The 23,609-nt window shown below is 42.2% G+C and overlaps 1 protein-coding gene and 1 long non-coding RNA gene across 4 annotated transcripts in view; one reads left to right on the plus strand and one right to left on the minus strand.

Moving 5' to 3' along the window:
* The window catches only part of insyn1 (inhibitory synaptic factor 1), a 32,633-nt gene extending 26,637 nt beyond the window's left edge, over positions 1 to 5,996 (plus strand). For both annotated transcript variants that reach the window (XM_029145457.3, XM_029145458.3), the window contains one exon: positions 4,694 to 5,996. In XM_029145457.3, coding sequence (XP_029001290.1) covers positions 4,694 to 5,494 — 801 coding nt within the window. In that variant the 3' untranslated portion in view covers positions 5,495 to 5,996. The remainder of the gene's footprint in view (positions 1 to 4,693) is intronic.
* Positions 1 to 23,609, minus strand: part of LOC114852806 (uncharacterized) — a 33,557-nt gene that overhangs the window by 8,468 nt on the left and 1,480 nt on the right. The window contains exon 2 of one of the 2 annotated variants that reach the window (XR_005897407.2): positions 11,296 to 11,353. The exons of the other annotated variant lie outside the window; for it this stretch is intronic. This is a non-coding gene — a long non-coding RNA (uncharacterized LOC114852806). The remainder of the gene's footprint in view (positions 1 to 11,295; positions 11,354 to 23,609) is intronic. 2 annotated transcript variants of the gene reach the window in all.

Consider the following 23,609-nt stretch of genomic DNA (forward strand, 5'->3'; position numbering starts at 1 on the left):
CCACAGCCACACGCAGTTTAACTAGTACTATAAGCACAAAACTTTGTCTTCAATGCACAAACATTTTAACATATTGGTTTAATAACAGCAATATGTTACATACAGAAGAGGTAGACAGAAAACCAACAGCACTTAATTCACATAGTAAATTTCTAATGTATTAATCAAAAACATGTAAAGCCCCAATCGCTCATATATTTTAAGTTGTGAGTCCACAGCTGTTCAAGAATGATAGATAAACATTTATCACCCGCTACACTTACTGCACAGTAAGGACATTTTAACATCCACTGCCCATGAACCATCTATGCCCTGTAAGTTTGCCCTGTGTTAGAGAGATTAGGTTTGATTTACTCATATTGTAATAGATTGTGTGAAATAGAGAGCGTATTAAATCATACCTCCTTTCTCGGAAGACCGTGTGCCCAAACTCTTCTTTCAAACAAAAGAAAAAATCTATTTAAACACGGCTCTGCCCTTCGTCTTTATGCAAAGTGACCTTTCAAGCCAAGCATGCTGTGCAGATATGGACAATTGTGCATGTTGTTCACATACAGATGGGCAATATAAAGTATGTAATGAGAAATTCAAAATGCTCCCACAATGCTATTTCATCCCATGTTAGAATAAGATGTCTGGAGGAGATTGCACACATTTACGAGTCACCACATTTTTTTCTTCCCAGAGAATCCAGTAAATATGTTTTTTCAGAGTAAGTCAAGATGATAAATTAGCTTCTTGGGGATAAGATAAACCATATCACCACACTGAGTGGCTGGGATGCTTCCTTTTCCACGTCTTGTGGAGAACTAAATAGAGGGGCAGTGGGCAGAATGTGGCACAAATCTGCAGGAACTAATGCACAGAACAATATTTTAAAGTTTTTTGTACTTACAATGTACAATTTTGATAATGACCAAAACTTCCTGCTTACAGGTAGGTGGGAAATCCCACGTGACATGTCGAGCCACAAGTCAGTCGGAATTTTAGCGCGAACACGTGAAGCTATGCTGGACACTGGCTGCTGCATAATTAAAAAACAAGCAGCGCGAACCATGCAGTCAGCACCGAGGACTACTCCTGGAAGAATGGGTGGCGCAGGAACAGATGGAGAGTGGCCACTTGAACACAGCGTAATGAAGCGAGCCACATAAAACTCAGTCATACAGCGTGCATTTCAAATGAACCCAGTGGGTGTTAGGTCTGATTTATTTTGGTACATTACACCTGATGTGTTTTTTTACATATGTATAAAGCACATTGCTGTATTTCAGAGAAGCTTTTTTTTACAAATACTAAAGACGCCAAATAGTAAAATCATGATTTTCTCTTCATTTAGATGATGAGAAAGATGTTAAAGATGAATGACTATTCGCTCACGTCTTGTCTACTGACACAGTTGTGAGTCCCCGTACTGTAGAAACGCACACGTCAAGACTGTTTAAAGGTTTAAAGAGAGACAGAAATTACATCATCGGAATGTCCTCATCAATATCACTGAGCCTCTTAAAAATTTGGCTTCAGACAGTTTCAGCAGTGAGGCGCTCTTTTTTTCAAGGCAGGGTAGATACAGTTCTGAACTTCAACCTCACATCAGCACACACACTCACACAGGTCCTTCATCACTGACCAGCCCTCAGTATTAGATTATTGTCTCCATCACTGTAGCTTTTGATCACAAACAAAGCGCCATGTGCCCTCTTTCACTCTGACCCTCACTTTCGCAGCCCAATCATCCCCGACAGGTGTTGAGGTACAGTAATAACCTCTCGCCTGATGGTGCCGAGGCAGCCCTCTCTTTTAAAGCACCTCTGAGAACTCTTAAATGACTCAACCGAGTGTTGATCAGGTGCCATGACCGCAGCTGACTAGAGGCTGCCAGCTGAAAAAGCAGCTATTGCTCTTTATTGTCAGTATCAACTTTGTGTTGGCGTGGAAATCCTTCCTCGAAACTAGATAGAACCCCGGAGTTGTCTTCCACTCATGCCTTTTATTGCATAGAAGCAATATGTGACATAATGTAGGAACATCTCTGAAAGACAACTGTTGCACAGACAATGAAGCCGCAAAATGTATCATAGTAAAGTCCCATAATTACTTTTGCCTCCTATTTCTAGCTGTTGTAGCTTCTCATAATGAATTTTCTATTTGAAACACACTGTGCACGTTGTTAATGACTTGTTCCTGATGCGCTCATTCATCCTTTGTGCCGGGGCAATCTGCTCCACGGACTCATATGAAACATGAGACGTGTGGGGCTGTGGTTTTTGCATTGAGCATGTGCTGCATTGTGACCTAAAAGACTTAGTAGACAGTTATCAGGCTGAATTAGCCCACATGCCGCAGGCGGGGGTCAGCGTAAGCAGCTGAAGCTGGCACGGCTTACGCTGCACACTGCACAGGGTCATTGTGCAGAGAAAAAGAGACACCTGGGTGGCTTTCCTTTCATGCTTCTTCCTTTTGATGCAACATAACTTTCCTGATTTTGCCTTAAAGCAGTTTTCAATATAAATATTATTTAGCTCATGACTTGCAAGAAAGTGTCAAAACAAACAAGAGTGTGCGCCAGAGTCACGGCAGCGTTGTGAATTCCTGCGACTGCTCATTGATTAAATTAGTACCTCGCTCAATTTGTATAATCGAGTAAGCTAAGCTATTCGGCCCCTCGGGCCTTGAGGACCATCTCACATGATCAACTCCATGAATAAAAAGTGAATCACGCAGCAAACAGGTCGGGGCAATCCAAGGCTCGGAAGATTCGCACGACCACGTTCCTTCTGCGCGAGAGAACCACAGTCCGGGTACCGGCGAGGTGAGAGGCTCAGGGACCGATGAGCGAGTGAGAAGGAGGACCGGAGTGGCCACACAAACTGAATTCTGTCCGTCTTTGTTTGCGTTGTTAGTTTATGAGCTAACGTTTGTGTCATTCAGATTCACCAGATATCTGCACATTATTGAGCTGGTGGATATCAGTTGTCACATCCGCCCCGCAGATGACCTCAGCTTTTAGTGAACTTTGTTTGCACTCAATTTATCTACGTTAGATGAACACCAAATAGGGATTTTAATTTTACATGCAGGGATAAGACTTGGTGTTGTTGATCCAACTGTGCTCATTTGTAGTCATAAGAGCCAAAAAGAAGTAAACACTGCACATAATTACAGTGGGGGGAAAAAAAAAGGATCATGTTCCACAAATCTCAGGGTAAAATTACACTTTCTCCACTATTCAGTTGCAATTACACTGCAAGCCCGCATGCACGTATTTTACAAAACTTTGCAGAGTTCAAACCAATGGGCTTAATTGCTGAATAGTTTGGGGAAATGCATCATTTGTATCATGAATGCAGAGTGCTGTGGTTTCACAATAGCGCGCTGTCGAAAGGCGAACGCTGTGATTGAAGGTGCTAAACGGTGAAGTACAGGAGGCTCGTGTTTCACAAGCGTTGTCAGCACACCTCAAGTGTCTATTCATCAAACACGTGGCGCAGCGGCAGCTAAACAAAGCAGAGGTTAAACATACAATAAACAAAGAGCAATGTGACACCGTTCCCTGGAGTACAAGACATTTTGAGTTTATTTCTGTTTGACTGGAATGAAAAAAAGCGCTGCATTAAGGGGTTTTAGCATAAAGCTCCAGTGTTGTGAACATCTGCGTCGCTTCAACTCAACCTTCCTGGCAGATACAGTCCACGCTAGCGCTCGCGTTCATTTACAAGAGGCTTAGTCTTTAGGGTCTGTCTTTGTTTGTGGCTTTAATGCTACAACCTCATTCAGATGGATTAGTCTTCTTCATGTAGCATAAAGCTAATTGACAACTATTTAAAAATAATAAATAACAACTAAGGCTAATGCATTAAAGGTTTTACAGTATCATGTATTAGCTCATATATCCGTGAATGAGCATTGGAGGTGAATTAGCCCAGTAACCTGTTAACAGACTTTAAATTGGTCAGATTTAAGTTAAGTTTGTAAATTATTTCTTTGTAGTTAAGTTCTGTCTAAAGACCAGTTTCTACTGAGTTAAATTAATAATCACTAAGTTAATATTTAACATAATAATTACTAATTTTTTTTTCACATGTTGTGTGACCTAATACTGCAGCAGAAAAGGTTCAGTTGGAACAAATCTGGTCACATACCGTACAGTAATATCCAAACTTTACTGCTTCTTTTCAGTGAATTTCTATCTCATTTTGCAGGTAGTATAATTACAATCATTTCATCACCATGAGTCTGTAGCTCATCAGTAATATGATGAGCTACATTACATACCCTCCATCCAAACCAATCCACCTCCTTGTGAGTCAATCACATCTAGTGGTGCATTCAAAGTATGTTGTTGTTTGACAATACATTGAGTATATAAGCTACACAAATGTAGACTTTAGTGGAATACAGTAGCATGTTAAGGATATAAAAGGTTTTATCAGTGATGAAAGCCACTAATCAAAAAGAATCTCAGAATGATTTAATCAGTTTTGTGTGTACTATAAATTATACCAATAGATCCTGGATTGAATATGAATGTCTTTATCGTATTTCATAACCATCTACTGATTTGATGCCGACAGTACTTACAGTATGCGTCAATGCAATCAGTGGACATTATCAGTGGTGCCATGCTTTCCATTTGGTTGCAAAATTTGCATCTCTACAGACTCTCATTAGTTTCCTCCCTCTTCTACCGCAGGTGGTGGGTCAGATTGATAAACTAACGTCGGACTTTGACTTTGACCTGGAGCCTGATGACTGGACAGTGGCCACAGCCAGCAGCACGTCCAGCAGCGAGCGGGGTTTGGGAGAAGCCTTTAGGCTGGACTTCCTCAACGCAGACGTGCTCTCTGATAGCTGGGAGTTCTGCAGCTATCTGGAGGCCGCCGGTGCCGCCGCTGGCAGGCCTGGCGACCATCCAGGAGACCTCCAGCCAGAGCTGGGCCGTGGGACCATACCGACCCAGACCCCCACCACTGCCTCCGCCTACTCTCAGATGAACGGCGGGCTGCCCATCCCCAACGGGCCCCGCATTATTACTCCAGATTCGTCCAGCGAGGAGGCCAGCAGCTCCACGCACAGCCACAAGATTTCCCGCACGTCGGGCACAAGGGAAAGAGTCCGTTTCAGTGACAAAATTCTGTACCACGCATTGTGCTGTGACGATGACGAGGAGGAGGAGCAGGAGGAGTTGTGCGAGGACAAAAGTGGCTACGCTACACCAGATAGCGATACCGAGCCCAGTCTCCTGGCCAGTTCAGTCGCACCCAAACGTTCTTCCTCTGAGCATTCACTTCTCCATAACTGTCTGGACCCTTCCTACATCTCCTTGCCAGTAAGGGGGACGACAGGAGCCCATACACTACCCAGGAAGGGCCTCTTGAACCCCAGCTGCCGCAAAAAACTGTTACGAAACAGCAGCACACAAACGGTCTGTGACAAAAGCACCCAAACTGTACTGCCCTATGTTCCAGCCAAACAGAAAACAAAGGACCACTGAGAAAGCTCTACGTTTATCATAAATCTCATGAAGAAGACTGTGCATTATTTAATATTAAATACATAGCTCATAGATTAATACACAAGTAAATTAATTACTAAATAAATAAATGATATATGGGAAATCACTCGACTACCTAAAGTCATTTAGGGGTGCCAGGCTCAGGGAAACAAAGCAGATCATTCAGATCATAGTTACTGGTGGACCAAAAGGATAGGGCCTGTTCCAGTTTGTAAAGGTCCAGTCTGTGCGAATTCACATGCAGAAAGATAGCAAAAGCAATCATTTGTACTGCTGATGTGAAGTATGGAGAATATGACAGGGTGATCTCTCCTTATAATAGTATAAGTCACCAAACAAGGAAAAAGGCTTCTTCCCATAGCGTGGAGCTGCACATTCTGTATCCTGAATCTGTATAAACATTGTCTTTTTCATGTTACCGTTATTCCAAATGTCAAAGGGATTATTGCTTTCAGCAGAGAAATGTATATCTACATGTCAAGTTTTTCCTTCTCTTTGATGTCAACAAATAACTTTAAGTGCAAAGCCAGAAAACACTATTTACCTGCCACTGATGTTATAAATCACAGTGATCTTTCCCTGGTCTAGTGCGGAACTCAAGCGCACGACTGGCAGGCAGAAAAACAGATACCAAAAGTAATCTGAGGATGTGTGCTTCACTGAAGTGGCATTTCCAATTCTTCCACTTCCTCTGTGCCTGGCAGTGACGTCATTCCACTCAGGACGCGAGCTAAAAAGCAGCTTACAATAAAAGTGCTAAAGGTTTTGTCTCAGTGCTCAGTTGCACAGTGGGGAGTTAAACTCAGCAGAACAGGATTTTATTCACAGGGCCGGCGCCAATAGCCATTCCTGATCAATATGTTAGAGGGAGGTTGCAGTGAGAGGTCTCTCTGCTGAGCACGCATGCCACTACCCTGGGATCTGTGCACAAAAACTCACAGTCGGACGTATTTATTTACACTGAGCGGAACAAAAATTAGAACTGTGCCTCTAAAGAACTGACATTTTAAAAATGTGTGTCCAGGAGTGAGAGCTGATGGTGGGAAAAAAAAAAAAAACACTGTGTTCCTGTTCAAAGATTTTTTTTTTAACCAAGCAATAATCTACCCTGGGGAACGGCTTTTTAAGGCTGCTCCCCTGGTCCCTCCATCTTCACTCTCCTAACGCCGTGATTTTCAGTCTGCACAGTAAAATGCCATAGGCTAAAAGAGGAAAATCTTTGCCGACTCCTGTGAAGCTGACCTTTGTGCCTCTGATCACCCAATGGAGGCTTAGTTTTCTGCAGAAGGAAGCCCTGCGAGGATCCACTTCCTTACGCCACCGTCACAGTTAATGCATTCTGATGATTAATGGGAGTGATGAATTTGTTTTCACAGCGATGCAGGTAGTGTAAAGGTTAAATCTTTTCACGCAACGTGCACGAAGTAGCGTTTTTACAGATTCTGCTGAGAAGGGAGATACTGGAGCACTGCACTGGAAGCCTAGGTCGTCTATTTCCCAACGGTTCTCTCCATCAATCATGAATTCTGATGTGTCAAATCTTCTCCTGACCACTGCAGCCCTATAGATTATTAGATGCTGCGGAGATGCGCATCCATTCCAGCCCACCTCTTTGTTTTTGTTTGCTAATGTATAACATTTATTGCAAAGTGCTCTGCTTAAGGGAATCACAGCTGTGCTGTTTAGGCAGCATCAACCCTCAAGAGCCCAATATAAGGGAAGCAGCGTGAGCACTTTTACACCAAGCAGCTTGGTATAAGCTGCATAAGCATCAATTAGCTTGAAGCTGATGTGCAACACATGCATATGCCAGAAGAAATTTTGTGTTTGTCTGTTTTTTTTTTCCTTCAGTTTATAAACATTTTCGTTTGTCGAGCTCGGGCTCAGATTCTTTTGCATTCCTGAAGAAAGAGGCAAAAGAGGGGAGATCAATGGCTCCCTCCCAAAAGCATTGGTTGCCATTTCCCTGCAAGATTGGAGACCAACAGGTCATCACAATCATTAGCATGAGCAAACAAAGCGATGCAGCCGCATGTGAAAATGCCTGTGAGACATTTGAGTGTGGGACTTCTCACCTCTCCCTCGTGTTACTAGTTTACAGAATTTATAAGTCGTATCAGGGACGAAATCACTTCTCCAGATATAGAGCTGTTTGGCACAGGCAGAGAATACATTATCATTGAGGACAGATTTGAGATATTTGGACAAAACATTAGCGACGTCTCCTTTGCCAACAGGCTCATTATTCATCTTTAATAGGGCAAAGCTTTGTCCCCGGTTCTCAGTAGGACAAGGATGGGAGGCATCCAAAAGGTTATAAAAACCTGCACACACTGCTGCCAAATCATCAGCCCACCAGGAAGATCATTTTTAGATGCCACTGCTCGCAAAACAGATGTGGTGCGTGTGCATATGTATGGGTCCTGGCTGCATGTACAGTACACGGCCTAGTGTGAGTTGATAAGTGGTGTTTTCCTTCTGTTTAATTTCATATTTTGCTGTCACATTAATTAATGAGAGATCTATACAAACAGACACCACACGTCCCCCTGGAAGCCATTTGGCCAGACTCGTCCGTAAGACGAGATTAAAGAAAATCTCTTTGAGAAGGCTGCAAAGTGAGTCATGCCATCTGTGTTTTGACATCGGTGGCCGGCTCGTATTAGTTCACATCCCTGATCAATCCTATAAGCACTGCCAGGAGGAAACACTTCGTTAAGTGACCAAGAAATGGCGAGAAGCAAACCCACTTGGAGAAGATGACTTTGACCCCAAAACTGAGAAATATACATCACCAGCCACTTGTTTTCTCACTCTTCATATACAGTATAATTAGCACACTTCACTTTGTCTGCCCTTTCCCCCCGTCAGTGAGCAGAGATGACAGATTGGTTTTCTTTGCTGCTCAGTAAGGGTCCATGAAGCAGAGAGCTCAATGCAGTCTCACTGATTACTATGGATTGGAGAAAGGCCGAGGTCACCTAAGGTTGATTTGTTTCGTCTTTGTGCCATTTTTAACCCGCCTTTAAAAGAACAAACTATTCCTGTTGCATCTGTAGTCTCCTCATGCTCTCAGCCCCCTTTGCTCAACGTATGATATTTCCAGTCTGTGGTAGCGCAACATAAAAGTGAGCTAATTAAGAGACGGGGTAGAAACTTCACTGCCTCACTTTTAAGTAGACTCTCTTAGGATAAAGAGATCCTGCCATAAACGCTGCCCTTACAGTAAGACAAGGTCTACCTTGTGCTGAACTCCAGATGGCACAATGTGAGGCTGTAGGGGACACCATTACAGTAATGAAGACACAAACACTGGTGACGATTACCCAGGATGTCCCAACCAAAGAGCTGGGATGGCCAGACAAGGACACGTCAACCATCAGTCACCATTCGACTGGGCAGAGGGAGTGATTAATGGAGAGCCATGCAACAGCCACAGATAAGATTACACCTTCACAGGTGATGAAGGACAGGGCCTGTGGCTCAGAGTCAGTCCCTGGGACAAAGCACTGCCAGCGGATGACTCGGCCCAAGGTAATTAATTAGTTCACGTGAACCCTGCCGCCTCCACATGCACCGCGACACTCTGACTGAACAATCAGTCAGGCAAAACAAAGAAAGGTAATAGAAGGCAATCATCATTATACAACAGGTCAAAGAGAACATTACCAACAGGTGTTTCAGCTGGTGCCGGCTTATGGACTCGGGAATTTCAATTTACCTGCTTTCCAGAGTTTGGGTTTTACCATTTTTACCACCTTTGCAGGATTGAAGTAAATAGTCTTGTCCAAACATTGAACAAGGGAACTTTAGACATTTGTGCAACCGTTGGTCCATTTGTCTAAGAAGCATTAGAATCCTACACCCGACGAATCTGCTAAAAAGACGTCACACAACAAGCACCTACTGTACTGTATAATTACCAGTGACTGATAATCAGTTGAAGGGTTAAACTAGAAATTAAGCCACGACCGAGAGGTAGGAACACAGAATCCTCAGACTATTTCTGCGATCGAGTGAGAGAAGAACCTAGAGGAGAATGTGTGAGCCCTTACACTGAATCCCTTCAGAAATGTAACCTTGTCGTATACGGCATTATCTTGCACAGAAATGATATGTAATGACACGCTCGGCCGAGCAGGGAATACACGATACAATTGAACCGGCTCAGAAAAACACACAATTACAGCAAACAGCACTTACAAAGACGGCAGGAAAGGTTGAAGAAACACATGATTAGGAAATACATATTATTTGTAAAAGGGACTAGTGAACTTTAGAAAGTCGCTGTTACATGGATTTGTCCTTAAAAAAAAGCACATTGTGAAATCTGAATGTATGGTTGACGTTGAAAAAGCAGCAGTTCTTTTCCAGACATGTGCAGACAGGCAGCCTGTCAGCATTTCCATGACACGTTACAGGTAATGGCCGAGAAACCAGGAGTCTGCTGACAGTTTAGTAAGACCAACAAATAAGAGTTAAATGATAAGGCAAGTGGAATCTACAAGCGCTGCGTGCCCCTCATTTCACCTCAGACGGCTTTTCCCATCACTCATATTTACTACTTTCTCTGCAGTCCACATCCCGCACATTCTGTCTCCGTCCTCTCACTCAGACACTCTCCCCTATTCATTTTTTCCCAAGCACTTGTCTCTTCTAGCTGTAATGAGCTCACTACTCTAGCCCAGAAGGCTGCGACTGAGGTCTTCATCAAACACAGCAATCCGCAAAGGTGCCAAGGACAGGTAAGTGTCATTCTTCTCTGTGGAACCGAAGGGCAGAGACCCACTTGGAGTTTGGTTATGCTGCAGCGCTGGGTGATTGATTGGGAGTCGGATGGTGCCCTGTTTTCGGAAAGCTTTGCAAAAACATTCGACTGGACGTCGGGAGCGGCTCTGATTGCAATAATTACCTCTGCACTCACTGTGCACCGATTAGTCTAGGCTTTTTTAGCGATGCAACAGCTGTCTCTGCACCCTGGCCTCAAAGTGGGTCACCAGACAGAGAGGGGCGCCTCCACGTCGCAGCGCATTTCCAATACATTACAGCGGCAATCATTGTCAAATGATTGCAATTAGTCAAATGCCAGGCTTGGTTTGCACTCTCATGGTGGCTTGCTGACAAAGTCGCTCAGAGGTAAGTCAAAAGATTAATAGCTGTGGGATTTCATTAAGTTAGGTGCTTCAGCGAAACAGGAGGAATAAACACAAATTAATTACAATTTCAGTGCTTGTTCTGAAGTTTACCCAATAATTACATGCAGACGACAATATCTCAGTTTCACACATTTGAGAAACTGACAAAGCTACAACAATAAAAAAAGAATAGTGAAAAACAAAAAAATTACACCTAAAACCACTGAAGGATTTAAAAATATTATTCCATTCATGAGTCTTTACAGTGTGGTGTTGGAGTCATACAGTATAGTCACGTTCTTATATTAAGAAAAGTACAGTTTCTGCATTCATAGTCATGTTCTTCTGGTCTCTAGGTGATGTTGGCTTCAGTATAATAATTTGTCTATTCTGAATTTGACTTCTGAAGTAGTGTAGTGTCTGATTTGCTTTGGGTTACAGAGGGCTTTGCTGTCTGGGTTTCAGTAAATGAGGTACAGTGCTTTAAGAAAACTGGCAGTACAGTAGATAAAGTTAAATTTTTGACAGCAGGAATTGTTCTTCAGACATCAGAACAGTAATTACACTTCAGTATTATATTATTGTAGTGGTTGGAACAGTGTGAACAGCTGCTGTTGGCAGTGGCTGAGGTAAGACAACTCTCACCTTTCTGATGGTTTCCAATTCAGCAGAATCAAGTAGAGACAGAGCTGAAGCGTTCACTCTAAAAGAATTACAACAGATAAGTTGTGTCATTTAGAGGAAACAGTTCTTTCTCCTACTGCTAAAGGGGTTTGTAACGTAAAGCATGAACAGGCACGTTCATATATTTATTTAATTAAGAGTCAGAAAAATACATAATACATACATACATTAAAATGCATTCTATCCAACACAAGAGGCCTGAAAATAATAATGTGACCTTGTTGCAGCTGGAAGGTTCAGAAACCACCAGTGTTCCTCCACTATACAGTACTGTAGGTAGAGCAGCATCAATACAGTACATCTTCATACAATATAGATGTCACGCTCTCATCTCTTCTTAATACTATTTATATTATATAGATTCTAGTATTGGAAATACAACACAAATAAAACATCAGTTCTCATCAAGGCAGCAAAAGCCTGTAATGCATCCTGGGTAAAAAGTAATCAGGCCGCAGTTTTAAGTTACGGCATCTCGGCCTTGTCCAAGTGGTCAATCAATGTTCTCGTTTGCTTGTGTCCTCAGTGCATCAGCCTGGGCCATAAAGCCTGCAGCGGAAGGCACAGCCGTTAAATGGCTGTATGGAGCATTTGCTGGCCCGATGTCTGGCAACCTGGCAACCGTTTCTGGCAGCCTCTGTGTCGGACCATGACTTTAAGCGCATGTAAAGTGTAAATCTCCCAGCTGTCAGACGGGTCCCCGCTGTCCTAACAATAGATCCAGCGCACTGAGAGCTACAGAGCTGCAGCAACAGGCAGCATCCTGGAGGAAATCAAACGCCATTCAAACGTCCCTACACACTTAACCACTTACAGCTGCCTGCATTTACATTGTAAGCAATCACAAAGATCAACCAGTTGTCGATTACATGTGACATTTCACCGTCATGTACTGCAGTGAAAATTTCCTTCAGCTCCTCAGCAAAATCTTTATATACGATAAGTGATAAGATGATTCATCCGCTGCCTGTCTTATAGTATATAGAGATCCACCTACCATACAAAGCATGTATTCCACATTTGTAGTTTCAACAAAATCTTTATTTATTTATTTATAACTACACTGATGCAGCTTTGGAAAATAATGACAATACATAAAGACAATAATTCTAAGACAAACAGCACTGTTAATTCCAATCAATATCTAAGCCATCACACATTTGTAAATCTATTAATCACCCCACTATCGTCAGGATTTGCATGAATGCTGGACCCTGCTGTTCTTTACACAAGGATTAAGACCATACAGATAATGGTGACACAATAGAAATATTAACAACAAATAAGTCACGCCATCTTCAATTAGCTAAAATTATAGTCCATGTGAAGCTCATTAAATTAGGAACTTCCTGTTGTGATGTGGTGTAAATGTACATGATTAAGGTCAGGCAGCAATGGTACAGTGAGCTTAATACAGTAGTTCCTGCACCATATAAAGCAATTTGTCAGCAGCAGAAAATTAAACTCAACTCAGTATGTGCTGCTTTTTTGGGTGTCAGTTCTGTTTAACAATAAAAATAATGGTAATAATAATAAGAATAAGAATAATATAATTACATACAACCTATTGGATTTCACCTTTAAAGGTCGAGCTTTAGGATAATACATTTATAAGTTTTGAACTTTCCCTCTGCCCTGTGTTACAGAGGCAGCTGCTCATGAGATCTCTTTCTCAGGCCATTACCACCCAGTTCCCTGAGGTGCAAACCTCATCACGCAATGTTTTTAGAGACTGTCAGAAAGAGACTTGGCAAAGTAGAACAATACATTTCTGCTTAATTAATCCCATTCCTTACCTTAGGTATTAAAAAGCAATGGTGTGTTTAACAACTTTCGACGGCACTAAACGGGTAATTAGTTACAGCCTAATCATTTTTCATGCATTTTATGGGCATGTCCAGGGTGGATGTCCCGTCCAGAGGAGTACACACCTTTTAAACCTCGTTTTCTCATGCATTCCTCTCTGCAGTGCATCAGAAAGTCACACTCCTGTAGTCCTTAACTAAAGCTTCTACTACCACCTGCTTTGGACAGAATAAGACTAAAACTTGCCTTTCCCTAATGTGGGGCAGAGGGGTGTAATAAAGAAACCATTTTCTCCAGTAGGAAGAGAATAAATAAAAACAACAGAAGAGTGGGAGGCCCAGGCACAGTGATGATGGCACACTGACTAGAAGCCCGTGCCAGCTGTTGCAGGAAGCCAGTCCTACAGCTGAATGCAGCATTTGTGACATTTATTCAAATGGTTGTGGAATTAGAATCACTTAAATGATGAGAGCCGCCCACTGCCCAGGTGTAAATACGATTTCAATAATGCTTCTGTTCTCTAAATAAGCCCAGCTGTTTAGAAACAGTGCAGGAGATGCCTTTTTTTATTGTAAAAAGACCCAAACTGCATTTATCTTTTAATACAGTCGTACAGTAAACCTTCACCAGCCACAGATGCTGCAGTTAAAGACGCATTTAATTCAACAAAAGATTACTGTACATAATGGAAAGATGTTTCAACATCTGTTTTACAAATAAAATTGTATCTGTCAGTCTTTGAGTTTGGGCTCATAGCGCCATGGTAACCGCTGGAGACGAGGCTTGTTCCAATGTTCTACTGTTAAAACACCATGTTAAATGTTCCACCTGGACTGGAGTTGATCATGGAACACAGTCAATGTCACATAGGCCACAGCAGTGACCGCAGCAGCTACGATATCTCTGTTTATCCCTAGCAACACAGTCCATTTTACAATATCTGCAATTTTCCAGCAGATAGCATTTCAATTTGTCTGCAGCTCGCCATGACATTTGTCCACAAATCAGTGACCATCACCAGATCGTAGAACAGCAACAAGCAGCGTGAGGCGACTATAAATTTATTTATGACTCCACACTCGTCATTAACCTTTAAACAACCAATAAGCCTTTGCTCACGGCACAAAATTTGACCTGTGGGGAAAGTGTGGGTCCAACAAATGGCTGTTCATCACTGTACGCAGTGTCCATTTACTGTAGGCAAGCACAAACAACTGCACATCAAACTAAGAGCAAATATTAGCCAAGCAAGCAAGAGTATTATTATAGTAAGGCATATAGAGTATAAATAAAAAGTTAATGTAAGGTTTACAACGCAATGCTTTTACATTTACAGGCCTTGGTATTTAATTTAATTATATATAACCACATACAGTATTTAAGAGGCGGTTCATAAGCTCATGTAGGTGCTTGTCTTTGGACTATGAGAGGAACAGGACCAGGAGAAAACCCAGTTAAGCAGACTGCGTGTGTTTGAGCTGGGGGATGAAACCGGAAAGGTTTTTTACTGCCCTATAAGATTTGTTGATCACAGTAAGGAAGCAACGTCTTCATTATGAAAGGTTTTGGAAAAATGCCCCCTGTATCCTCGGTGCTTTACAAGGCTCCTGTTGTTCCTAATCCTCTTGCCTTTAATTAACATACCAAAATTATTAATGTCTCCTTTTTATCTGCATTATCATGTTTTAAATCCCTTTACCGGTTGAGAAGCATCCCTAATCGCAAGAAAATGGGTTTGTGCTATGTGCTATTTCGGCATGTTTACCAACTTACTGCTGCACTTCAATAAACTAAATTGGGTCCTTATTTATGAAGCTTCTCAGGGCAGGAAATTAGTCCTTACTGGCCCAAAATTCTCACAGCAGCACAGATTTTATTCTTAACATTGAGACACGTGAATTAAGGAATTTATGAGGTTTTTTGTTTTATTTCAATCTCCTGCAGAACTAGGATGGTTACCGAGCAATCAGGAATTTCCAGCAGGTTTTAATAACTGCATTTTAGGTAATAAAAATGTAATAAAAAAAAAACTGATCGTATAATCAGCAAATTATTTATTGAAGTGCAAACAGACCATGAGGGTTTGATAGAAACATGCAGCGCTGTGCGCAAAATACACTACAAGAGGTGATTGTGCCCACAGTTCTAATGCACTATGGCAGGTTATGACATTATGAGTTTATTATACCACAGGGTTAGCCAGAGCCACGGCACACAATGGCCCCTTTATTAGGTACAGTCGTGTAGTCAAATGTGATCTCAGCCTTTACTGCCTCCGATTCAACGCCACCAACCACTGGCTTTAATAGCTGTAGAATAGACTTCAGGATTCACCTTTCAGCCAGAGTCTGAAATTAGCCTTGTAATCAGTAGTGAGTCTGCAGTCCGAAGGCCCTAAACCAGAATTCTTAAGTATTATCCAAAAAGTGGATGTGTGGATGTGCCAAAGGTCACAAGCCAATGACTAATGTTATGATACTGAGTAAAGTAATCTAGTGAAAGTCAAACTTTCAGCCCCAGTTGAGAGTCAAATCTGGATAAGCCAGATTCTAATTCCCTGAGAAAAGCACAGGCTTTCATGGTTACCGACAGCCACATACTGTACAGTACAGCCAGGTTGGGCCATGATTAGCAGGTTTCCCATTGGCTGCAGGCTACGCTACATGCACATGGCAGGAGAGAGACATTTGTCACCGCAGCAGAGCAAAAGCTTCAGCCAGATGGCAAAATATAAGGATGTAACTCGGGAAAAGTGGCAAAACGGATGCAAATTAAACAGGAATATATATCATTTCTATAATGGCTGCATCAGAGTAGGAACAAGTGCAGCATGATGGGAACCCTGGAGCAGGTAAAATTAAGGTACATTACAAGTCGTTCCTGCAGACGGGTACAGTCTGTGCAAACTTGGTATCACACTGACCCAGAGGCTAATGACTTCTGAGCCAAGTTTTGCGTATAAATAAATTGCAAGTGACACATTCCCTGTGTGTGAACCATTGTCACACATACAGTAATGTACACACTACATACCTTCCTAGATTTCACACATATGCTCATGTTTAAATATAGCCTGCAGTCACTGCCGCATAGGTCTGGACTCCTAATACATACACAGGTAAATACAGTATGTGGTACCACACAATACCACACAAACTCATCTTATAAATATCTTAATCTGAACTTGTGTGTGTGGCTGTAACATAAAAGAGGAAGTAGATGGAGTTAGTAACGTTTTCCGCAGTGTTCTGAGAACAAAGAGGACAAAACCCCTAAAACAGAAAGACGGGTTTATAGCCACAAACTTCAAACAAGTGTACATAAAGCAAGCACTTTAGGAGCGTATAATTTCACTCAACACCACCCAGTGAAATTAGTTTACATTAAGCCATAGCAACGCGGCCAATTCTCCCACTGCGAGAGCCGCTTCCCAAGAAGTCAATAGAAGGTATTGTATTACATGCTGGCAATGATGAGGGGAGCAGTCCGAAGGGATAACGCAGACTGATATGCTGCATACCTTAGAGGCTTGCAGTGAAATCTGCAGCATAATATGGGCAGGCAGAAAAATAACAGCCCCACTCTGCGGAGTGGAACTGGAGGATTCAGAGATCAAATAGATAAGCCACTTCAGACTTTTCTATTTCAGTGCATGACAGAGCTTCCATCTCTAACTTCTCGCTTAGCACATCATCCCTTCCCCTATTTGATCCATGCTACTGATGCTCAGAGTCTCAGGCTTGATAGATTGCGACCCAAACTGAAGCTTAATTAAATTCTTAAATCGTTCAGTTGACCCAGCAGCTGGCGATGAGTGGAAACAAAGCATGAAGAGGTTTTATGAAAACAACGTTACATTACATAAGCGCTGTCAACTCAAATGTGCGTTAGCCGGCTTTTTGCATGACGCTAATTGAAACAGGAGCTAAGTACACATCTAAAATCTGTTAGTGTAGACGTCTCACGCTTGCATGGTGAGTAAACCTCAGTGCAGATGTCACTAAATAAACAGATTTACTAAAGACTGGGAATGATACTGCAGACGGGGCTAATTCTGGCTGAGATCCAAGATAAAGTGAGAAAAATGAATCCATCAGCCTTAAACAGAGCCTGTTCTACACACTTCACCCCCTCTTCAGAGCATCGCTGACTGCTCGCGGCACCTGAGCAACACCACTGAGAGTAGAACGCGCGGCGGAGGAAACACTTAAGTGGATATTTACTTCTCTTCAAGGTCTTCATCAAGCATCACACTCCCTCCCAGCGCCCCGGCGTAGTGGCCCTGCCTCTGTTTGTCAACACGCATTTTGTAGAAGACTGGGAGCTGTCGACAGAGAAACCTGATTACACAATCCGAAGTCATGCCTTCACGGAAAAGACACGCTTTTGATTCGGCGGTGTCATTTCACAGCAGAGCAAACACACAGAATAGGAGGGGAGAGGCCGAGAGCACTCCTCCGCTGTCAAATGAAAAATTTTATCTCTTAATTCTTCTAGAACTCAAAGCCTTAGACTCTAAATGGAGTTGTAACAATCACCCCTCTACCAGCTTATGCTATTTGATGATCCTCAGCTCAACACATTTCTCACTTTTGTAGTGAGCTTTAGGGGTTTTTCGGTATTAGAGAACCACCCGCCTCCTCACTCTTGTAAACAAAGTTCCACTATTGCTCTCTGGGGCTCTCTTCATTCACGTTTACAAGTGTCACACGGACGGGTTGCAGCAGTAATATTCCTCCTGCTTACGCGACACGAGAGGGTTTGGGGACGTGACGGTCTCAAAGGGACCCGAGCACTGATAAAGGCCAGATGTTTTCTTTAAACGCACATCAGCATAACACGGAGAGGGTCCCTCTGGGCTCATGTGTTTTACTACGCTGACTGATTGGACAACAGGATGACACGCGAGTAGCGGTGGCTTTGACACGCATTGTGAGTTTCCACAGCAAAGAATGGAACATCATCCAGTGCAACGAACACAGACACTAGACAGTAACTTGAATATGTGGACAGTAGGGCTGCCTTTGTTTTTACTTGAGCCACATTTAATTTGACCCACCCCCTGCTGGCGATATGACAAATTACATCAAGTGGAGCATTATTGTTCAGATCTTTGACAGAACTTAGGTCATTGTATGTACAGTATGTTCAGAATCATGAAGAATGTCGCTGTCACATCTTCAGTCGTCTTCTTCAATCTTATGGGTGAATGCCATAACGCTGCCTCCGCCATGTTTGCACAGTGAATTCAGTTGTCTTTGTCAGACATGACGCCAGATCTTTAGACCACACGTCCACACAGAGACATGCACACATAAAGGTGAAATACAGCAAATCCTACATTAACCCAAAGCTACAAAACAAAATAAAAAAAATAGACCAAAACAAGCATTTACGAGGTTAGCGCTGATCAGTTATGAATCACAATGCTTTTATCTAAAGCTCCTCTATAGCTGTTATTAAGCACCTTCCAAACATGTATGGGAGTTACTGGATGACTATAGCAAAGCCAAGTAAAAGCAGCACCTCCATTATTAACACACTAAGTGAATTTTCTACTTCAAAACTTCATTAAATATGATCATATGTCTTTTTCTCACTTGACACAGTGTGTATTACATCAAGTCCCTTGTGGTACTACATTCTAAGTATAATCAATAGATGTCCCAGGGGGCATTAAACAGCACGTCTGAGCAGACGGAACGTTTACTTGGGTTAGAATTATAATCAGACTCTACTGTTCTAACCTCGCGGGGTGTAGGTTTGCATTGGTTCAAGGGACGCGTGAACGTGTACGAGCAGCCTCATGGGGCTCGAACAGGAAGTTCTAATTCTGCTCATAATTATGGCGTGAGCGTAGGATTTTACACATGAAGTAACTATTCCCCTGCAACTCTACAGCAGAAGTTATCCCTCCGAGCCATCTGGATGAGAGGCAGCACTGAGTCACCATGAAATGCAACGTTCATGTCGGCGCGTCATACTGTATAACGCCACTGTCAAAGCTGCCCGTGTCAACCGGCTCCTGCACAAAGCTGCATGCAAACGGACACTAGCAGAGTTCTCTGAAAGAAGGCTGGGCCCCAGTATCGAGCCATTATCCTTGACCACACAGAAAGGTGTAGATACTCTACACTTTTCATATTAAAGGGGGAAATCAATAATTTCCCAGAAGACGACTACAGTCGGTGGCAGTGCTGCAAGTCCAGTCCATAACTCAGCTTCCTTGTTTCAATATTATGACTGCATGATCACAGCAATAAGAAAATTAAGTTAAGCGTCTGATTTGATTTTTATGTATTTTTATTCTGCTGCTGTCACACCTTATGTTCTCCCTCACCTCGCATCTACTGTACACACACGTTTTAAGGTTGTTTTTTTTCCCATCTCAGACAATTTCTTCCCACTTCTTATCTTAAAGCAGTGTCCCTTCATGACACACTACCACACGTACACCAAACACCCGCTCACATGTGCAACAATTCCTTTCACCTACCAGGCTCTTTTTCATGCTAACTGACTAAGCAGAAAGACAAGATATCATCTGTAGCATCACTATCCTCGTCATAGAAAGGCTTTCTGCAAATTAACTATACACTGACCTTCAAAAATGAAATGACAATTATATGAATTACAATAGCAGTGCTGATTGCCATCCTTAGGTCCTCCTACAAAAGGTCTAACACACTGACAATGGCTGAAGTATGAATACAGGTTAAATGGGGCTTTTCACACCACTATGGAGTTACAGCCAATCTTGGGACAGAAAACCATAAGGTCTGCAAAATCAGTCAAAAGCCCACAAGCTGCCTGAGGTAGTTTTGTTATGAGCTTCTGGAGAAATGAGCTACTTTACGATACTCTTTTATAGTGTCCTCATTGGCAGAACATTAAAAGATGTCATACTTGTTTTCATTGTTCATTTAAGGTCAAATACATAAATAGGAATAAATAAATAAGTATAAAAGAACTACAGCATATAGAGAGTGAAGTTAACAGGATGAGAACACAAGCAAACAGTAATATCCATGATGGAAAGATTAGGAGAAAGAGTGATACATGTTCAAGGCATCCATTGAATACCTGGAAAAAACTATTAGGAGGCAATTTGCATTTGGAAATGAGGAGTTACAGGTTCAACCATCTCTCCTTGCTCTCCTAATTTGTCTCCCTGTCATTTCTTCTCTCAATCACCGAGATGCCACAGACTTACAGGCGGGTCATGGACCCTGCTGGGAGAGCACACAGTGATGGGTATCAGTATTGACACTAGGCTAAAAGGATCAGTTTGCCTTCTCTTTACCCTACAGGCCTCATGACTCTCAATTGTTACAAAAACAGCCTGCAAGTGTGTCTGCAAGGCTCTTGAGGCGATCTTTAAGAAACCACAAGGAGCCCTTCTACCTAATGCCCCATAAAATTCTGACATCACCTTTCCACGGAAGAGGAGGACACACTCAATTTGATGGGCTAATTGCGTGTGGCATAATTAATCAATGTCTCCTGATGACAAATTCCCGCATGCACACTCTCAGTCTCACGTGAGTACCAACAAAGGTATAGAGGGTAATTGTTATCGAGTGATTTAGTTGCTGGCAGGTAAGTGTCACTCCCTCACAGAGAATTGTGGCTGTTTGTACAAGCTAGACTTTACCGTTAGCAGATGTGCAGTAGACTCGGTGATACAAGCAACAAGCCTCTGTGTATTGTTCTTGCCAGAGATATATTTAGGGTCGTTGTCCAGTTAAAAGATCCAATGACACCCGAACTACAGCTTCCCTTTAGGCAGCATGATTTTTTCCTATTGAAACCCCAGAGCATCACTCAACCACCCCCAACCATCACTGTAGACACTGTGTTCTCTCCTACCGGACCGGAAACGTTCTACCTCCAAAAGAACTGAAACCTAAAACCTCTGACTCTTATTAATCTAGTTTTTTGCATCTTGAACGAAGCTTTACAGTTTTTGCGTTTGAGAACGAATCACCGATGACCCAATGACTTGCAATCAAACACGATACTCAATAAACCTTTGCCCGACAGCTATGCAATGTTTTCTACCTCAAGCAAATGAGCGCAACTAATTAAGTCCTACATGTTGCAAATTGTGGCCTTCACGATTCACAGCCCAGGCTGTGGCCCAGTCACCCAGCCATTACACACAATGTACCCTTGTCAAAGCCATTTTGATGAAAGGTATTTTTCTAGGTTCCCTGCTTCCAACACATAAATCTGAAAAACTGACTGTTCCCTTGCAGCCTACAGTAATATACACAACACCAACCCTCGAGAGATGCCAGTTCAACAAGATAATCAATGCTAAAAGTGTGAAATAAAGGAAGTTCATACAGAGCACAGCAATCAGCTGTATATAACTAAATCTGCAAAGGAATATTTGGACGAATCTTAACATTAGTGTCTTATTGATGTTGAACTACACCTTTACTGATAAATTACTGTTTAGTATATGAATGAACTGATAAGTTCTCTTATTGTGACATTAAATGTCATTGACTGGTGCAAGTCACCTAAATAAGGACTGACATACTGTAAATGATGGGATGTGACATTAGAAGATTAATTACTTTCCACCTGTCCAAGGTCTCCACAAAAATCCATCTCATAAGGACATCACAAAACACATCCTAATATCTAAGCTGGTAATTTAGAGAACACATTTCTTTCCTAATAAAGAAACAGTAAACAACAACAAAATTTGATATGCTAAGTGTAATGTAGGTAATGATCTCTTCTAGAGAGAGAAAACATACAACCATGTTGGTTTTGGATCCACAGGACACATGGAACGTGGAGCCGTGCAAAGCTCCATCTGGAATGAAGATGAGGGTTATTTTTGGAGAATGGATTTATTGTTTGACTCGCTGTCACAAGTAGAGAGAGAGTCGATGCCTCTATTTCCCTTTATGTTCTTCTAAGGCCTATGGCTACAGGCAGTGCATTTGTTTTACATTTGTTATTGTGCTAAGTGCGCGGTAGCCGCCGGTAGCTTGATCGCTGCAGCAGCCTCGCATTATTTCTATGCAGCGATTACTGACCACCGAGTGAAGAGATGAACGTGGAACACAGCAGTGCAAAGCCGGGCGTCTGACTTTGAGGGGACAGAGCTCTTTGATAATTGCAAAGATCAAAGGCAGGAGATTTGTGACTATCTACAGTAATTTCTCAGCCTTCGTTGCAGCCTATATTACAAAACAGTCTTTATAATAAATGTATTCATTTTAATTCACTGGAAGCTTTAGCCAGAGTCAAATGGACATGGGACTTTTTCCCCATCACAGTGTGAGCTCCTCCGACAGAAGCGGCACTAGGGAAGGTAGACACGTAATAGCCAGATGTTATTCCACTATCATGCACAGCTATAAAACATTTATGAGCCATTAGGTTGCCATGCCAGAGGATGCTGCTGCTGATTATGAGGTCTGAGGCGTGGGGGAGGGGGAGGGGGAGGGGCACACATCAGGTGCATTTATCCAGTCACACAAACTAGGCTGCTCTTGCTTCTTCAACGTTATTATTTTTACTTTTGAACTTTTTTGTTTGTCACTTTAGCCCGCGTGTGATTTATCCACTGAATCAAAACAGAACCATACGCTGACATTAAATTATTCAATGCTGCGAGAGATTAAAATTTCCTCTCATCCACAAGGCTCTTCCATGAGTGGATATCACACGCGGCTCTCTTCACTGCATCATGTCAGCTGAGAGGCCAGCGCAGATATCAAAGCCAAAAGCCCTTTTTTGTAAGGGATTTTTCTGTAAGAAGGTGATTTTGCTCTCTTGGTGTCTGTTATATTACTTTCAGCATTTCTGCGGCTAAGACGAGATCTCATTTCAGCATCGCGCCTGAGAGAAGAGGCTTAGGGGAGATGACGGCCTCTGTCAGAGCCTCTGTGCCAGGGAAAATTAGGGTTACACAATTACACACAGTTGCACAAGTATCACCGAGAAATGTATCAGAACTGGATCCGTTTTGGGGAGGTTTAAAGCCAGCTTCTTTGAGATATCCTGTCAGAGCGACCCTACCAGCGTATCCTCATCATCTACCTCTCGTCCACGTCGCCTTTGCATTTGGACTGGCTCAAAGAAGAACAGAGTGGCATTAGCAGTCAGCTCAAATGCTACCACTTCACCTTCACCAGAAAAATTATATCAGAGTCCTTATCATTTTTTTACAAAATGATACGTTGGACTATGATGGTGACTTTTAGGGTATAATGTTGAGTTTACTCTAAAGCTACAGTAATATTCTCTAACAATAAGGGTGAGAAGTCATGTGACAAGATGTGACAAACTTTACCTACAGAGGCTTTTACACAAACCATCTAAACAGCAGTAAATTGTTATATATATATTAGCTGAATTACAGTATAAACGGCCTGTGCACTCTAATACCGTATATATATATATATATATATATATATATAAGATAAATTCCAACACTTAGACAA

The sequence above is a fragment of the Betta splendens genome, chromosome 3 (assembly GCF_900634795.4).
Source record: "Betta splendens chromosome 3, fBetSpl5.4, whole genome shotgun sequence".
Classification (NCBI taxonomy): Eukaryota; Metazoa; Chordata; class Actinopteri; order Anabantiformes; family Osphronemidae; genus Betta; species Betta splendens.